We start from the raw sequence: 19,499 nt of genomic DNA on the forward strand, positions 1-19,499 counted from the left end.
AATGGAATGAGGAGAGAATGAATTTGTACCGGAGGAAGTCCTGGGATTCCTGCCAGGGATACTCCATGATGCACGAGCAGGAGCGTAGGAAGCGTCTGTTGTGGGTGTGCCAGGCTGTGGGCTTGGCAGAGACCTTACCATGGGAGAGAGAGGGAGAAGAGTCAAGCATAGAGGAGAGTGAAGCCTGGAGAGAATCAACCACCCTATGAATGGAAGGAAGGGAGGAGATGGCAAAGAGGAGAGGTTTGAGAGCAGACTAGAAGTCGTCAGCACTGATGGAGTGGAAGTCACAGACAGACGGAGTGACAGGGTGTGTAGTCTGACAGGTGATGCAGACCAGCTGATGATCAGAGGCAGGGGTTCAGCAACAGAGAGAGCAGTGCTTTGTGTAGACCAAGTCAAGTGAATAACATTAAGGCAGGGGTGCTCAAACTGGCGGTTGGGATCCCTCAGGGGGTCGTGGTTATTACATGCGGGGGCCGGGGGGGGTTATGAGCTGTCAGCTTCCACCTCAAACCCTTTGCCTCCAGCATTTATAATAGTGTTAAATATGTAAAAAAATATTTTTAATTTATTAGGGGGGGTCGCACTCAGAGGCTTGCTATATGAAAAGGGTCCCCTGTACAAAAGTTAGAGAACCACTGCTTTAAGGGATGAAAATCAGTGTCATATATGAAAAACCAAGCAAAGATCTTTTACAGACAACAGGAGTTGGATGACTAGATCCCCATTCAAGAAATATTTACACATGTGCTTCACTCCATCTGTATTTAGGACAGCACCTAAACATATGCCAAAGTCTCATTGACTGCTGTGGGACTTCAGCGTGTGTTTCAAGTTAAGTACATTGAATGTTTTTTTCTGGATTGGGGCCATAGCATTCTCCTCCCGCAACATCTTGCTGAAGATACACCACAAGGTAGCTTATTCACCAGCATTTTAGAATGTACCATGAAGAGGAATCAAAGTGATGTATGGAAGTAGCTGCACGAGAGATGGGCTAATGACCACATAAACAGAGTATGGAATAATCGGGGCTTGTACAATCGTGGGGTAGTGTGTCCTGTGGATTTGTCAGTAACGTTGAGGAACTAGAAATGGGAAGAGTTCTGTTTATTTCTTTGTCTGCTCCACTCTTGCATTCTTTACAAAATAGGTAATTCTGAAAAATACTCGACGATTCGTATCCATCAGAAAACAATAATGTTTTAACACCATCTGCCGTAACATTTTCTTTAATACTGTTGAGCTGATTTCCTCTCCTGCATGCTGTCAGAAAAGTGTGTGTATGTGCATTGTTCAGAAATGTAGATGAACACAGCAAGAAGATTTTGATGCCTAGTGCCATTTGCAAAAAAGCACTGTCACTTCTCCCTCATTTGTGGGTTCTTGTGGGAATATTGCAGATTGTTTTTCTGTGCTGGAGGATTTCCATAGAACAGCATCATCGGTGTGCAGGGTTCCAATACTACAGTGAAGGGTATGCTTGTGTGCGTTAAGTGCCCCTTTTCCCATTGACATTAGAGGGAACTCAGAAGACTCAGCTCCTTGAGATCCATGCCCTATAATTGCAAAGGGGCAGGGGGGAAGGGAGAGACCTCATATTCTGATGGCTGGGTGGCTCATCAGCACATTAGGAATGCCTGAGCTGCTTCAAGTTTACCTTGGCTTAGGGAAGTGAATTGAGAGCACTGGAACTGCTCCCGACATAAAACAAGACCACCTCCTTGCAGCAGCTGGCCTGGAGAGAGGTTTCAGATAGGGAAAGAAGGCAATGTTAACTGATCCCGCCACACTCCCCCAAAGATTCTTCCTAAAGCTTGCCTGAAAATGTGCAATGGAAAATTAAGGTGCTATGTGATAAGGGCCGTGTTAGGCTATTCATTTCCAGGTGATTAGGGCCTATGCAAAGCACGTTAAAGTGCATGGAAAGATTTCGATTAACAACAGTGGGCTTTGGATCACGCCCGTGGTGCCCTTCTCATATGGTTGATATGGCCCGGGCCCATGATTTTCAAAACTGACTAGTGATTTTTGGGCACCTCCATATTTGGATGGCTGTAAGAGGGTCTGAGTGTCAGAATGTATTACAGAGCCATCCTATGAAAATCAGTCTCAAGCTAGCCACCTACAGATTAAGGTACCCCAAATTACTAGCTGCTTTTGAAAATCTTGACCCTGGCAGCCATGACAGCCAAGGAACTCTCATTTGTTTGATTTAGATAGAAGATGCTTCGGGTATCCTTTTAGAATTTCTCTTTCCACGAACAGAACCATTAAAGAATAAATGCTTCCTGAAAAACAAAGTCCTTTGCTCACCATTAATGAACTAGAAATATTAAATTCTCAAGTTTATGTTTCTTGAAATCTAATATTACATTCCTTCAAATTTCTATTCTAGCTTTTCTGAGAGAGGAATATATTGCAAGCATTTCATTTCAACCATCCTGCAATGATAGTGAGTGGGTAGGCATCTTCTTTAACACTTTCCATGTGGAAAGTTATTTCCCTGGAGGGGAGTTCTATTTGTGTATATAGGCTGTTGAACTTGCTGCTGAGATGCTGCTGATGAGACACCAGCAATGCCCCGTGAAACCCCTCTTAGCTCTTACTTGAAATGAAGAACAGAAAGGGGCAAAGACTGTATTCACCAATAATGATGTGTGGCTTTCTGCACTAGGACAACTCACCTGTGGAAAGTGACAGATTGCAGAAAGGCTGTCTAGGCCTGAGAACCACTTCCAGGTTTAGATAATTGTGGGGATGTTGTGAGATAGAGTTAAGAAGGGACTGCCTTTCCTTTCCAGAACATTACATCTGAATCCAAGGGAGAGTAAGCCAATGAGCCTGTGTTTTTTTTTTAACCTGAGTATCTGCTCCAGCTAAAGGTTTGAGTAGTTCCTCTGTGTACCGCTAACGATGACTATAGCCCTATGGGACACACGTTGGTGAAGCAATATTAGCGAATGTGTATTTGCTTTGATGTGGTAGCTCTGGACAGACGCTGAAAAATCCACAGCCTCCTTTAGCTGTGTGGGAGGCCACAGAATGCCGCCATTCTGTTTCTCTATCCATCCCTGAATGTTATACAGGTCATCCCAACGGAGCACAATCAAATGCTGTATCCCCCACCGCACCATCACGTATTCCACATGCGCCACATCATGCGTGGCAAAAAATATTTTAGAAATGTTTTGTAGAGGTGAACAAATGTGTCTGACTATTTTTGAATCCTTCCCCTGGTAAAAGCTGTTGCTGTGAGTCCAACAGTTCGGGGTAGAGCGGAAGAGAATAACTGAAAGCACCTCCACAATTGCTTTAATAGACACAATGACATTAAAGTCTGATCCCTCTAGAACTGCGAGGGCTAGGTTCTGCTGGGAAGCTGCCCCTTCCAGTGGTACAAAGCTTCCATTTCTACCTCTGCAGAGTTGCTGGTTATCAACTGATGCTATTCAGTGATTATGAAATACACTCTCTCCCTCCCTCTCTCTTGTCTCACACACAATGCCCCTACCTATGTCAGTTGGGCGGCAGGTGGGTGAGGTGGCAGTTTGGTCAGATCAGCAGGGAGGTGGCCAAATCCCGAGAGAGAGAAGCTCATGCCTAGACATGTTGGAGTCAAACCATTCCTTGTACCTCTAAGTGCACATAGGAATACGCTCGGAGGAGAGGGACTCCTTTCCTTCCAATTGGCCAGCCAGGGAAGGATGAAGGGAACTGATTGGCTTTCACAGTCCTCTTCTCAATGTGTAAAGCCTTCCCAAGCATCCGGGGGCCATATTGCTGCTCTCCTTCCCTGTAGCTGAGGGATATTGAGCTGTGTTTCCAGGATGCTAGGGGTCTGACCGATGGCCTGTTTGGGGAATTAGGAAGGAGGTGGTTGTTTTTTTCCATTGGGTCATATTGGCAGAGGCTGGAGGTATTTTTGCCCTCCTCACAACATTGTGGTGTTCAGGTTTAGGTTAAAAGGAGTAAGTACAGAAATGTTAATGCTAGGAGATAATAGAAGAATGCTTTACTTGTCTCGACTAGTGTCTGATGTTCATGCAGCTAAAGAATAAAAGGGCCAGATCCCAGAGGAGAATGAAACCCACAATATGGAGGATCTTTTGCCTCCAAGGAGAAGGGGAAGGGAGGTCTGATTTTTTTTCAGAAGCCTTGGAGCACTGGGGAGGTTCCAAAGAACTGAGTGAAAGCTAATATTTGAAAGGGTAAACAGAATGACCCAGGTAATTGCAGGCTTGTCAATCTGACATAGATCATGGACAAAATAAAGGAATGGCTTGAATGGGATTCAAGTAAGAAAGAAAAAATTAGAGTAATATAATTAATGCCAATGAACATGTGTTTATGGAAAATAGATCTTGTCAAACGAAGTACCCTTTTCTGAAAAGATTATAAATTAAGTTGATAAAGGTAACAGTGCTGATGTAGTATAGATCTCTGTATGGTGTTTGACTTAGCACCACACAACTTTCTGAATAAGAAACTGGAAGAAAACGAAATCAACCTGGTGTATATTAGGATTGGTCCTGCTTTGAGCAGGGGGTTGGACTAGATGACTTCCCTGAGTTTCCAACCCCCTTCTATGATTCTACATGGATTAAAAACTGTCGGACAGATCTCAGAATGTTACCGTAAATGGGAACCTTCGAGTGGGTGTGTTTCTATTGGGTCCTGCAGAGACTGGCTCTCGGGCCTCCACTATTTAACATTTTCATCAGTGACCTAAATGAAAACATAACATTATTACTGATAAAGTTTACAGATGACATAAAAATTGGAGGCGTGGTAAATAATGAAGATAACAGGTCACTGATACAGGGCAATCTGGAACTCTCGGTAAACTGGACTCATGCAAACAGTGCTTCTTTCAGTACAGCCACATGTAAGGTCATAAATGCAGGCTCTACTTACAGGATGAGGAACTCTATCCTGAAAACCAGTGACCCTGAAAAAGACTTGAGTCATATGGGATTAGCTGAACCTGAGCTCCCAGTGCGACACTGTGGCCAAAAAGGCTAGTGCAATCCCTGGATGTATAAACGGGGGAATATCCAGTGGGAATAGAGAGATTATTTTACTTCTGCATTTGGCACTGGCCCAACCACTGCTGGAATACTGTGTAGAGTTTTGGTGTCCACAATTCAAGAAGGATGTTGATAGATTTGAGAGGGTTCAGAGAAGAGCCACGAGACTGATTAAAGGATTTGAAAACTGCCTTAAGTGATAGCTTCAAGGAGATCAATTTATTTAGCTTAACAAATAGATGGTTAAGGGTGACTAATCAGTCTGTAAGTACCTACAAGTGGAATAGAAATTTAATAATAGAGGGCTCTTCAGTGTAGCATACAAAAGGTATAACAAGATCCAGTGGCTTGAAGTTGAAGCTAGACAAATTTAGACTGTATAATAAGGTGCAAACTTTTCACAGTCAGGGTAATGAACCATTAGAACAATTTCCCAGTGGTTGAGATGGATTCTGCATTGCTGGAAATTTTCAAATCAAGATTGGATGTTTTTTTCTAAAAGGTTATGCTCTAGTTCAAGCAGGAATTAATTCAGGGAAACCCTACAGCCTTTCTTACACAGGAGATCAGATTAGATTATCACAATGCTCCTGTTTTTATAATCTATGACATCTTCACAGACTGAGAGCCTTCTTGGCATCCTCTACCCCCTTTGCAGAGGGTGGGGGCAGAAGAGGATTCAGAAGTGAGCTGAATCCTGGAGTTAAGATGATGAGTGTCTACCCTGAGTTATTGGTTATATGTTGGAAGCCCTGTAACCCTGTGCTGGACCCAGTTAAATTCCTGGTACGTGAGAGATGGTGGATGGATAGCAAGTCCCTTTCCAGTTGTTAAGTTCATAAAGTCGCATCCTGCTTCTTAAATCTGTCCATGTCTGTCTTTCATTCACCTGTATGTCCTGATCCATCTAAACATTGTCTGGAATAACATTTCAGCAATGTCTCCCAGCTATAAATAGCATACACTACAATAGTTTAGGTTTCAGAGTAGCAGCCGCGTTAGTCTGTATCCGCAAAAAGAAAAGGAGGACTTGTGGCACCTTGGAGACTAACCAATTTATTTGTAGCTCACGAAAGCTTATGCTCAAATAACTTTGTTAGTCTCTAAGGTGCTACAGGTACTCCTTTTCTTTTTACAATAGTTTAGTTGCTCAATTTTAAGAATCTGAGAAGTAAGTATTCACCTTGCTTTTCTGCTGCTATTGATGGGAAAGAAACCTGTATTGTTAACAGGGTTATCCTGGGGTGGTTGGTTGTAGGTAACATCACTGCTAGAGACAATGAATGTGTGCTATAATGACATTACTGCTAAGAGACACATGCTGGTCATGATCCCCATGTTGCAACTCTTATGACATCAGTGGGACTTCTGTGTGCAGATCAAAGGCTGTAAACATGTAGAGGCCACGATTAGATAATATAAGTGCTGATTAGTAGGCAGATGAATAAAAATATAAACAATCTGCTAGAATCTAACCCTAGAATTTCCATTGTGTATTACTCTGAACACAGCCCAGACGCATAAGCTTACGTGAGGCTCCCATATATGGAAAGGAGGAAAATCCTTTCCAGGCTTTGCTGCATTTCATTTAAGCATATTTGACTTGTGCTGCTGTGTTAGAAATGACTCTGTTGACCCATGTGGAGTGACAGGAGGTTTATATAAACAGCCTAATTTCTGTCCCAATTATGTGCTTGCTTTACAACAGAGACAGGTCCCTGCTGCGATGAAGACTTGCCGTAAGTCTCATGTTCTAGGATGCTGATGGTCTGAGGAGCCAGACCCACATTTCAAACCGCAACAGAAGATATGGGAGGCAACCTGGGCTTCTTAGGGGACAAGGGGTCAGAGATTTCGGGGAGGGGAGGTTTAAAATTTTAACCGCAAAGTTCAGCACTTGGTTCCCCCAAATAGCCCTTTCCAGTCCAGTATACTATCCCCACCTCATCTGACTTTCTCTGGGATGGACTCTTCTCTTCCACCTAAGCCCTTTATCCATCATGTCCGTATGTTCAATCCAGCTTACCCAGCGCACCCTGGCAGACACTGCACTAGTGCCTGCCCTTTGCTCAGATTGTGGTGTTTTCTGGGTGTGCACTGAGCAGTGAACAGATCAGTGAAAGAACCAGACACAATATGGTATCACTCTTACGAGCAAAACCTGTATTCTGTGCTCTCCATAACTTTCCCTCACCCTCCAAATCGTAGACCTTTTGGGGTGAGATTTCTCACACTTGATCTCAGTTCAGAAGTGTGATTTGTATGTGTTGTTTTCGGGATCGCTTAGAGAAAACCAAATCCTCTCCGATTTATGGTGGCAGTTCACTAAATGCAAGAAGCATCTGCTGCTACAAAAAGCACATCTGTTTTTATTACAAAAATGTAATATCAAAGGAAAATGGTAGCACTGATTTTTTTATGAAGTATTCCCAGGTTTTGACCAATCAACATGCAGACCAGGTAGATTGCAGTACTTAGTTATGATTGGGGGAGAGTTCCACTAGGGGCTGTAACATGTAGTGATGACATTTTGACCTGGGAACCCCAGCCAAGGACAAGGCTCCAGTGTGCTAGTCACTGTAATTCATGTTCAACCTTTTCGGCTTTATTACAGTTTGATACGAAAACACTTCCCTGCCTCTGCACTTCGATACGTAATCAAGTTAGTCATTTCTTTTAAATGCCCAGGTAACTTAAAGTGGTTTCAGTTATAAAACTTGGCAAGTATGTGGGGCCAAATCTTCAGCGGCATTGGCGTAATAGAATGCAGCTGATGAGCAGGGGGTTGGATTAGATGACCTCCTGAGGTCCCTTCCAACCCTCATACTCTATGATTCTATGACCTGGTCCATAGCTCTCCATAAGGAATGTGCGTTTTAATTTTTAAAAGGGATTGAGAAATTAGGGACCTCATAAATGAGAGAGAATTGTATCCCCCATACACATCGGACGATATTGTCCTTACTGACACCGGGACATGCTGGGACTGTTCCCATTCAAGTCAATGGAAAGGTGCCCACTGCGTTGAATGGGAACTGGGTTAGCTCTGTAGTGTACAGTTATGCATTGATATCCATAACACCCTCTCACGTTGCCCAGCAACTGGCAGTGGGGATTCCACATACCCTAGGGCTGTGCACCCCAGATGCAGCGCATGTAAGAGTGTATCCAGGTAAAGCAGGAGAGGCGCACGACCTTCTGTGATCATTCTGAGATCATCACAACAGGAGACCCAGCAGAGCAAAGAGGAGATCATTGCCAGGAGGGAAATGGGGAGATTCAGGACTAGTCCTCCCAGGAGTCTCCAACTTATGAGTGGTTACAGACCCTTCCTGGCTCAGTGGCCCATATGGGCATGGATTGAGTAGTCCCCTCTTAACACAAGGGAATGGCTGGCTGTGACTATGTGTAACACCTCAGAACAGGTGAGTGAGCTAGTTCTTCATAGACTAGATTGTTTTCCTTCCTTTACACTGCTGCATCCTGGCATTTAATCTTTATTTGGCCAAATGTCATTGCTGCAGTTATTGGATCATTTATCTCCACTCTCTGTATAGTTCCAAGGACGGTCTTTGTTGACTAGCGCAGTCTGCCGGAAGCAGCACAATTGCACTGCTGCAGATTTGCATTTATTATGCATCTGTCCTAGCTCAAAGCAAATGATTTCAATGAGGGCTTAGATCTCCAAGGCCCAAGTGAACCATCTTAAAAAGAGACATTTGGTGAATTCCAAAACAATAACCAGCTTTCTGGTGCTACTAAATTTCACAAATCAGGTGTTTAATGTTGTGGTGTTAAATTTTCATTAATAAAAGAAGGCTTGTGCGTTAGGATGGAATTTGAAGTATACAGCTCATCACGAGTCCTCGTTATATTAGAAAAGGTGACCATGTTCCACAAGTACCCACACTGTGACGAGAGTCTGATCATGTACCCATTTTGTAGGTCCCTGGAGATGCCATGATGGTCATCTGCAGTCGAGTGGGGAAGATTATTATTTGTGTTCAGCAAAACTGTACTCAATAAAGGTAGACACAGGAAAGGTGTTTAAACTCCCGTGTGACTTTTTCCTCTGAAAGATAAGTATGAGCCCAAGTAATAAAGGGTCAATATGCAACATCAACGTATTTGTCTGTCCCTGGCATAACATGGCACCAACCGAATGGAACATTACAAAGATATGGGACTTTTTCATACAGTTAGTTCTAAACTTTTCCTCCAGCAACTACTTGTGATAGCAATAATGTCCGCAGCCTAGGAACTTTCCCTGGGAACTGACTGAGGTTCCTAGCTCTCAGTTTCACATCAGGGGGTCATTAATCCTCAGGAAATGCCATGGGCCTTCATCGTTATTGCTGAAATAAATATCAGGGTTACGTGTTTTGTGTAGTGTAGTTTGGGCCAAAGGATTTTGTCTTTTCTCGTTATATTTTTTCATCTCCCATTTCATTTCCCTTTTTCACTTTTCCCTACCTTACTGGCTCTCCGAAGCAATGATGGCCATTTGTATAGATGGGCACTATGGTTATGAGTGGTAATGAAGCCAAAGACCCCCTGTGTCTAAAGCACAAGCCCCTAACACTAGAGTGAAAGGAGAGCACCTTCAGCGGTGCTATAGTCATAAGCTGTATACCATCTTTGCAGGGGACAGCTACTAGAGGGAGACATGTCCGTACATGCTTGGCCAGTGCATTATACCTTCACAGTATTGTAGTTCCTTCAGTCCTTCGTACTACTTAATCCATTGACACACTCTGAAAATGCCTGACCCTCAAACTCCATTTGGTTATGCTGGGTTCAGAGACCAAGATGTCTAAAACCTACCCACCCTGGCTATCTCCTTTAGGCTAACTTGAGCTGCAGACTAGCTTGGACAGGTTGCTAGCTGTACTACATACGATTAGTGCTAGAAGTTCTCTCTGTATAATTTAAGTTGCGACTCATTTTCAATTGCGAACTTAGTCTTGATCCTCCCCTTCCCCAGGCGGGCCAAAATCAAGCCAATCTGCCTGAAATGTTGCCCATGTTGAGTGAAGTCTTCGTCCCATTAAAATCAATGGTAAAACATGCATTGACTTCAGTAGGGCTAGGATTTCACCTGTGGTCTTCTACCAGATTACAACTTCATTTAATTTTCAAAATGCTTGTGGGTAATTAGACAAAGGTGATATTAAAGAGTGTTTTGAAAACACACATTATAATCTCTGTGAGATCTGATATGAATGTTATAATGTGCACAGCCGCAGTCTGCAAACATTGACATGTCGGTGGGTTTGGACACAGAAGAAGGGAGATCAGGATGACAGAAGCAGGAAACAAGGCCTGGAAAGGTCTGGCCAAGAACAGGGTTTCTAAGAGCACCAGGTCACCAAGACTAATAATTCTCATGGACTGTTTTGGAGTACCTAATCCCATTAAGGTCCCTTACATCCTCTGAGCACAGGCTCCAGTGGAGATTTTAATCCACACAATGAGAGTTGCAGTTGTTTACACTACACTAATATTTCATGACATGCAAACACATTCAATCTTTCATAGACTATATGGTTTAGCAGTCTGTCTCAGAACATTTTGTAAAGTTTCTTAAATACTTGAGGAAATTCCTGGACAAAAACTTTGTTAAACTTGAAGGGGTTTATTTTTCAAATTTTACCTGAACTTAAAACTTTTTGGCTGTTTAATGTTTCTTTTGATAAAAATGAAATGTTGTTTTAAGAGTCACAACTCTCATTCCAACACAACCAATTTCTGTTTGTCTGAGAACTATACTAATGCTGACATTGTAGGCAGAGCTGTGCGAGGATAGAGGTTCCATTTCATGAAGTATTTTGAGATTTCAAAATTTGACTTCATTCCTAATTGGAATGAAAATTGTAAATTTTCAATTTCTCCATAAAGCAACATTAAAAAATCAGTCAACTTTTGTCAATCAAAAAAGGTGCTTCTATAAAAATCAAACTGTTTTGTTTTGATTTTGACTTTTTTAAATGTATTATTTTATAATACAAAATCAGAACAATCAAAACCAAAAAAATCAATTTGCAGATTCCAAGACCCACAGAGACCACTGTGGTCACGTAGCCTGACCTTCTGTACAATGCAGGCCACCGAACTTCCCTGAAATAACTCCTGGTTGAACTAGGGCATATCTTTTTTAGAAATCGAATCTTGATTTAAAAAATTGCCAGTGATGGAGAATCTACACCCTTTTCAAAAAGAAAAATTGAAATTTTTCATTATGAAAATGCTGAAACGTCGGATTTTGACTTTGTCAGACTTTTGGGAGCCAGGTGTTCGTCTGAAATGACATTTGAGCAAAACTGATCTGATTTTTCAAAGCATTTCAGTTTCAACAGACATGTATATTCCAACAGAATTATGGTTCTCTCCAAGTTTCTCCAACCAGTTCTAATTGTAAGCAAAGCATCTCCTCCTTCACTGAGAAAATAAGTTGCATGTAAAGATGTTAATGGCATTTCTGTGTTTGAGTCAAGAAATACCCTAAGGCGATTGCATCCTAATAAGAGCTCAGATATCATTTCATCAGATGGACAGCAAATCATATTAGGCTTTTCCTAATTTAAGGAACAAAAATTCATACACTATGGTAAACTGTTGGTATATCACAGTGCATTTCAAAATGCCACATCCAACTCTGTGTTTATTGTGCAATATCTGCATATGTATCTAAATAATGTACTGTGGATATAACCATACGTTTCTGGGACTAGGACTGAAGTATGGAACGGAGGTATTGTATTTCCAGATCGGAGTACATGATGTCATTTGGAATGGATTGTGTTGTGTGTGGTAGCTGGAGTTAATGTATTTGCTCTGACAGAGAATCTGGAGCAGGGGTGGGCAAACTACGGCCTGTGGGCCGTTTTAAGCTGGCCCGTGAGCTCCCACTGGGATGTTGGGTCAGGGGGCTGCACCACACGGCTAGGGCCCGCTCTGGCACTCCAGCTGGGGACCCGGGTTGGAGAGCCTTACCACACGGCTCCTGGAAGCCACAGCATGGCCCCGCTCCAAGGGTTGGGGGCCACTCCACCTGTAGGAGCTGGAGAAGGGACATGCTACTGCTTCCAGGAGCCACTTGAGGTAAGCGCCGCTCGGAGCCTACACCCCTGAGCCTCTCCTCATTCCCCAACCCCTACCCCAGCCCTGATCCCCTTCCCACTCTCCAAACCCCTCAATCCCAGCACAGAGCATCCTCCTGCACCCCAAACCTCTCATCCGCAGCCCCACCCCAGAGCCTGCACCTCCAGCCGGAACCTGAACCCCTTCCCGCACCCCTGCCCCAACTCTGATCCCTCTCCGAACTCCTCGATCCCAGCACAGAGCACCCTCCTACACCCCAAACTCCTCATCCCCAGCCCCACCCCAGAGCCCACACCCCCTCCTTCACCCCAACCCCAATTCTGTGAGCATTCATGGCCCGCCATACAATTTCTATTCCCCGATGTGGCCCTCAGGCCAAAAAGTTTGCCCACCCCTGATCTGGAGGCATAATAGTCTGAATATCCAATGTCAGTCACTTTAGCCATGCAAGATCTCTTTGTAGAAGATTTTTTTATTTAGCAGACCAATTTTCTCCTGGACCAAAAATGACACTTGAGAATTACTTTTAATAACAAAGGAGAAATGAACAATCTTAGTCCATTTTTTTCTCAAGGGGTGAGAAATGTAAAGATACACTTGAGATGTGCTTTTTGAAGCCATGTAGCAAAAGGGCCCTTCACAAAATGGTGCTGTAGCAGCTGAATAAAAATTGCAGTTGAAAAATGGAAGCATTATTTTGAGAACTGTTTTATCATTCCGTGTTTTTGTATGTGTGTATTCTGCAGGCAAAGCCTATGCCCCCGAGTTCTACTACGACACCTACAGTCCCCTCTGGCAGAACAGACCCCGTGTTTACTCCTACAGTCTGCAGTGGACTCAAATGAACCCGGATGCTGTGGACCGGATCCTTGCATACCGTTTAGGGATTAGACAGGTGAGGTTATAATTTGCTTCTTACAACAGGTGCCTGTTTGCTGTTCTGCCCTCTGTGAGAACTGCCCTGCCCTTTGTGTTCATCTTATCTTGTGTGAAGCTCAGAATTTGTATTTACCCTGCTTTGAAGATTTGCTGCTGTTCTGCAAAGGCAGTCCCGAACCACTTACAAATCCTTGCAAATAATTTGCATATTTCCAGTGTGACAACACAGAGATTAAAGAGGTATTCCTCAGGGGGTTTAGAGGAGGTTCAGCTCAAGAGATACTAGAAAGATTACCTGAAAGAAACTTGCAACCAAATTCAACTTTTTATATCTCGCCATATATCTATGTATCTTTTGCTATGTCTCCCTATAAAGATAGATAAATACAGAGATAGTTATATCTTTCATACACAGGCAGCTTGTGATCTTTGAGCTCTTGAACACCTTACTTAAACACATGTAAATATATAGCCCTTGTGATTTTGACATTTTAGAACACAACTGATGTAGTGAAGGGTGGACAGCACCAGTCCATCCTGCAGAAGAACTATTACATTAATATACGAAAGTTAGCAGCCCGAATTAGTCTGTCATTTGGGAATTTTCAAAGCAATATCAGCTATCTTCTAATAAGGTGACTGCAATAATTAAACTAGCAGAACAAAGCTGTACACTGCTAAACTGTCATTAACAGGCAATGCCTCCTCTTACTCCCACCCATAACATGTGGCCAAACAGACGGATGTTTTTGTACTTCTGCACTGGTCTCAGTACGCCTGACCTAAACCTTGGAAGTATGTATTCTAAACTATAGTATATTATTGCTGGTTATTATGGTCCTCTCTGGATTCTGGACTACTTGTATGTGCTAGCCCTACAGATGTACTGTAGCTTAATCATCATATGAGTTGAGGACATTTTGATCTATGATATTTCTACACATTGTAGAGAGAAAAGTGCCTGATTCCAAAACATCCTTGTAGAATGGGTTCTTCCTCAGCCACTAATACTTTCTCAGTCCAAGTTTTAACCCACTGCTGGCGGAGAGGTGAGGTACAGGGTGAGGCAGACTGTCTTCCCTTCTGAATGAATGTGTCATACCTGTGATGCCCCCAGACCTACCAAGTCAAGCTGCAAGTGCTCTGAGCTCAAACTTACACTCCAGTCTCCTACGTGAGTAAGGCTCTAAGATTTCTGGTTGAAAGGTTGCAGTCGTAGTTGGTTAAAGGGCTAGTTTTGGTGTAGCATGCAGTATGCCTTCCAAAGCAGGACAGCCGTACAGAAGAGACGCTGTGGTCCTGATGGGTTTTTGAAGGCAAGCATGATGGAGGAGGGGCCGGGCCAAATTTCAGTTGGTGTGGTGACCCCGCGAGTGAGTGGTGTTGCGACTTGGTGTACAGCTTCACATAACCGCTCAAATTTGCAACTATAAAAAGCTGTGCTTGTGTCTTCCTTACAGCCTTGTACATGGTGGACTGAATCAAGCGATTGTGCTGGCTCTGTCATGTCTGATATTAAATTGTTTTACGAGTATCAGTGGTTCATGCCTTTCTTACAAGGGACTGCCACTAATTGTTTCAGAACGAGAAGGTTTGATGACGTTGTACCTAAGATAACAGATGTGTGCTGAGGGAATACGGGTCAACTGCTGAGGATGATTCTTAAAGAGAAACCTTTGTAAAATTATAAAGTGCAAAAGTATTTCTTCAGCCATGAATGTCTTACAGTCCTTTTACCGGGCTGAATTTTTCATGTGCTAAAGCGTGCATATGATGTAAGCATGTTTCCTGTAACGATTAACCAATATATTTGTGCTGTTGTGAGTGTATGGCTCATTTGCATTGGGCCTAGAATAGGTCAGAATGGTTTTGGGACATGACTGTCACACTCGATAGCTTGGTGGTTAGGGCACTGGCATGGGAAGTGGGAGACCCAGGCTATAGTCCCTGCTCTGTCTGATCCAGAAATCTTATGGTTAAGGCACTGGACTGGGACTCAGGATATATGGGGGTTCAGTCCCCAGCTATGCCACTGGCTTCAGGACAGCTGCTCTCAGTTCCTGTAGCTTAGCGAACAGAGCACTGGACTGGGGCTAAGGAGACATGGGGGGCGGGGCTAGTCTCAGCTCTGCCAGTAGCCTGCTTGGTGACCTTGGGCATGTCCCTTCCCCCTCTGTAAAGTGGAGATAGTGGTATTGATCTCCTTTGCAGAGCACTTTGAGATCTGCTGCTGAAAAGTGCTACCTAAGAGCTAAGTACTATTACTAGTAATTGGTTTGGATTAATGGGTCAGACCTGAAAGAACATCAGCCTCCAATGAGGAACTTTTACACTTGGGGGAATTCCTAACACAGCCCTCTTTTGGAAGCTATTTTTTTTCCATCTTTAGTTGAACTTCAAATAGGGATTTCTGTGTCCTCAAACACCTAGATCTAGAGATGCCCAGGGAACAGCAGGAGATGCTTACATTCTAGAATCAAAGAAACACCACAGTGGGAAGGCCTTCCCTGAACACATTGCTTCAGGAGGGATTGTGTCCTTTTCTGACGCTCAAGAAGAAGAGACTCCTTTGGCTTCCACAGCAGTTGGTGATGTATCCAAATTAGGCTCTTTGGGGCAATGACCATGTCTACGTGTATATTTGGCACCCAACACAATAGGGCCCTAATCCTGACTGGAACCTTTGAGTGCCACTATAATACTAACAATCATCCATCCCAGACAGCCTCCTGATCGGTAAATTCTTCAACAGGCGTAACTTGAGAGGCGGAGCAGGTTGATTGCCTCTTTCTTGAGCTACAATTACGACCTGCTAATAAAACAAAGAAAGAAGAGGCCTTTCCTTTTATTCTGTGTAAGTGTGTCTGTGATCTTAAACGTATAATTTATATCTGAGAAATTACCCACTACCTTTCATTCTTTATGTTAAGACCTTCCAGCTGACACTTGTGAATTGACTCTTCTACCAAAAGGAAATGCTGTAGGACGTGTTAAGTGTTACACAGATTGGTGGTTAAAATAAAAAGGCCTCCAGGGTAGGCTTGGGAAGCAAATCAAAGAACGTTCCTAAAGGGAAGAGTCTTTTTCAAAGGTTGGAATGTTAATAATGGGGCGTTTGCTTACCTTGGCAGTTATAATATATGCATGCTGAAAGCCATGCAGGGGGAATTCAGCTAATTGAACAATTCACTGGCATTCAGTTCATTGCCATAAAGTTTTGAAACTGTTCCTTGCCAGTCTCTCATTGCTAGTGATGTTTGTATTTATATTTCTGCTAAACAAAGTTGGTTCTGATTAGCCAATGAGAGAGGCTGGTCACTTTCACTTTTGCAGCTAGTTTTGTTTCTGTTTTCTTTTATTCTGTAACGCTAGCTATTGGGCCAGATTGAAAAAGGTATTTAGGTGCCTAATGATGCAGACAGGTGCCTATTGAGATTTCCCAAAGTGCCTCAGCAGGTGAGGAACCGAACACCTACAGAAAGACAATGGGAGTTAAGTGCCTAACCCACTTAGACATTTTTGACAATCTCAGTGAGCACCTCTCTGCATCATAAGGCACCTAAATATCTTTGTCACTCAGGCCCAAAGCCCGAGAGAATGATTAAATTAAAAAGTCTATGGTGAACTAAAAAAGAAATCATGACAATATTTCAAATTATTTTAGGATTTTTAGCCTCCCTTACCCATTCCAGTTTAAGTTAATTTTAATTACCTTTCATTGGGTCTTAAATTATTAGATCCTTTAATCAAATTTCAGTAACAGTACTTTACATCAACGCACTCAAAATATTTTTCTTTCATCTACCTGGGTCTACATTTAAATTTTGGGTGAGCCGTTCAGAAGTGTTTTTAATATGATTTCTCCTGAAACTGGGGTGATAGAGTTCTGGTTCTGTTTGCTAACAGCAGTTTTCTCTCTGAAATGTTGGGGTTCAGATACGTTACTTTGCAATATGTGTTCTGTTTTGTCCAACAGATTGGGCAGAGATGATACGGAACCAGCTTTCATACTGTAGCTCGAAACGGACACTGTCATGCTAATACAGGGAAAGCATTCTTTCACCATAGGGAGCAGTTTTGTTTGATGGCTGTAGGTTGATTGAATTCACCTATAAATAATACAAAAAATTCCAAACACGGGAGTTTTCCTGTTTGCAGCAGTAACCGTCACTTGCCATCTGAGTAAACAGCACCCCTCCCCTCAGCCAATCACCAATTCTTTACTAGGGGACTATAAATGTGTGAATTCCCCTGGACCTCCCTTCACACACGTTAGCATGTTTTTATTATAATTATTCATTATGTGTATTACCGGAGCACCTACCAGCCCCAGTCATGGAGCAGGACTCCATTGTGCTAATCACAGTACAAACATAGAGCAAAAAGAGAGATCTACAGAGAGCTTCCAATCTACGTATAAGATGAGACAACAGATGTATACAGGCAGACCAACAGGGGAGTACGAACAAACAATGAGACAACATCGGTCAGCATGATTTTGCTAACTGTTTTACACTCTCTCCCTTAAATGATATGATTGTGTTGTGAATAATTGCAAATAGATATTTCATGTGTGTAAATTATCAACTTTGACAGACATTGTGGAAGTGGAATGTAAGCAATCAAGGTGCTAAAGAAGCCCTCAAGACAAGGCCATTGAAGAGAAGCTAAATGAATTCTTTGCCTTGGTCTTCATTGCGCAGGATGTGAGGGTGATTCCCACACTTGAGCCATTCAGAATGAGGTGTCAGTAGAGGAGGTTTTCGAACCAATTGATAAATTAAACAGTAATAAGTCACCAGGGCCAGATGGTATCACCCAAGCATTCTGAAGGAACTCAAATGTGAAATTGCAGAACAACAAGATTAAATCAGCTTCTGTATCAGATGGCTGGAATAGCTTATGTGATGCCAATATTTTTTTTAAAAAACTCCAGAGGTGATCTTGGCAGTTACAGGCTGGTGAGCCTAACTTAAGTACCGGGCAAATTGGTTGAAACTATAGTAAAGAACAGAATTATCAGACATACAAATGAAGATGATTTGTTGGGCAAGGGTCAACATAGCTTTTCTAAACGGAAATCATGCCTCACCAATCTGTTAGAATACTTTGAGGGGATCAACAATCATGTGGACAAGGGTGAGCCAGTGGATATAGTGTACTTAGAGTTTCAGAAAGCCTTTGACAAGATCCCTCACCAAAGGCTCTGAAGCTAAGCAAGCAGTCATAGGATAAGAGGAAAGTCCCTCTTATGGATCAGTAACTGGTTAAAGACAGGTTTCAGAGTAGCAGCCATGTTAGTCTGTATCCGCAAAAAGAACATGAGTACTTGTGGCACCTTAGAGACTAACACATTTATTTGAGCATAAGCTTTTGTGGGCTATAGCCCACTTCATCGGATGCATAGAATGGAACATATAGTAAGAAGATAGATATATAGATACAGAGAACATGAAAAGGTGGAACTAGCCATACCAACTGTATGAGGCTAATTAATTAAGATGAGCTATTATCAGCAGGAGAAAAAAACTTTTGTAGCGATAATCAAGATGGACCATTTAGACAGTTGACAAGAAGGTGTGAGGATACTTAAAATGGGGAAATAGATTCAATATGTGTAATGACCAGCCACGCCCAGTCTCTATTCAAACCCAAGTTAATGGTATCTAGTTTGCATATTAATTCAAGCTCAGCAGTTTCTCATTGGAGTCTGTTTTTGAAGCTTTTCTGTTGCAAAATTGCCATCCTTAAATCTTATACTGATTGGCCAGAGAGATTGAAGTGTTCTCCTACCGGTTTTTGAATGTTATGATTCCTGATGTCAGATTTGTGTCCATTTATTCTTTTGCGTAGAGACTGTCCGGTTTGGCCAATGTACATGACACAGAGACATTGCTGGCACATGATGGCATATATCACATTGGTAGATGTGCAGGTGAACAAGCCCCTGATGACAGGTTTCAGAGTAACAGCCGTGTTAATCTGTATTCGCAAAAAGAAAAGGAGTACTTGTGGCATCTTAGAGACTAACCAATTTACTTGAGCATAAGCTTTCGTGAGCTACAGCTCACTTCATCGGATGCATACTGTGGAAAATACAGAAGATATTTATTTTTATACACACAAATCATGAAAAAATGGGTGTTTATCACTACAAAAGGTTTTGTTGGGGGGGGGGGAGAAAACCTGGATTTGTGCTGGAAATGGCCCACCTTGATTATCATACACATTGTAAGGAGAATGATCATTTTAGATAAGCTATTACCAGCAGGAGAGTGGGGTGGGGGGAGAGAAAACCTTTTGTAGTGATAAACACCCATTTTTTCATGGTCTGTGTGTATAAAAACATCTTCTGTATTTTCCACAGTATGCATCCGATGAAGTGAGCTGTAGCTCACGAAAGCTTATGCTCAAATAAATTGGTTAGTCTGTAAGGTGCCACAAGAGCCCCTGATGGCGTGGCATGTGATTAGGCCCTATGATGGT

The 19,499-nt window shown here is 42.6% G+C and overlaps 1 protein-coding gene across 4 annotated transcripts in view; it reads left to right on the forward strand.

The window, feature by feature from the left end:
* Positions 1 to 19,499, forward strand: part of MDGA2 (MAM domain containing glycosylphosphatidylinositol anchor 2) — a 644,994-nt gene that overhangs the window by 537,220 nt on the left and 88,275 nt on the right. For all 4 annotated transcript variants that reach the window (XM_074956572.1, XM_074956573.1, XM_074956574.1 and 1 more), the window contains exon 10: positions 12,881 to 13,029. In XM_074956572.1, coding sequence (XP_074812673.1) covers positions 12,881 to 13,029 — 149 coding nt within the window. The remainder of the gene's footprint in view (positions 1 to 12,880; positions 13,030 to 19,499) is intronic.

The sequence above is a fragment of the Natator depressus genome, chromosome 6 (assembly GCF_965152275.1).
Source record: "Natator depressus isolate rNatDep1 chromosome 6, rNatDep2.hap1, whole genome shotgun sequence".
In the NCBI taxonomy this organism is placed as follows: domain Eukaryota; kingdom Metazoa; phylum Chordata; order Testudines; family Cheloniidae; genus Natator; species Natator depressus.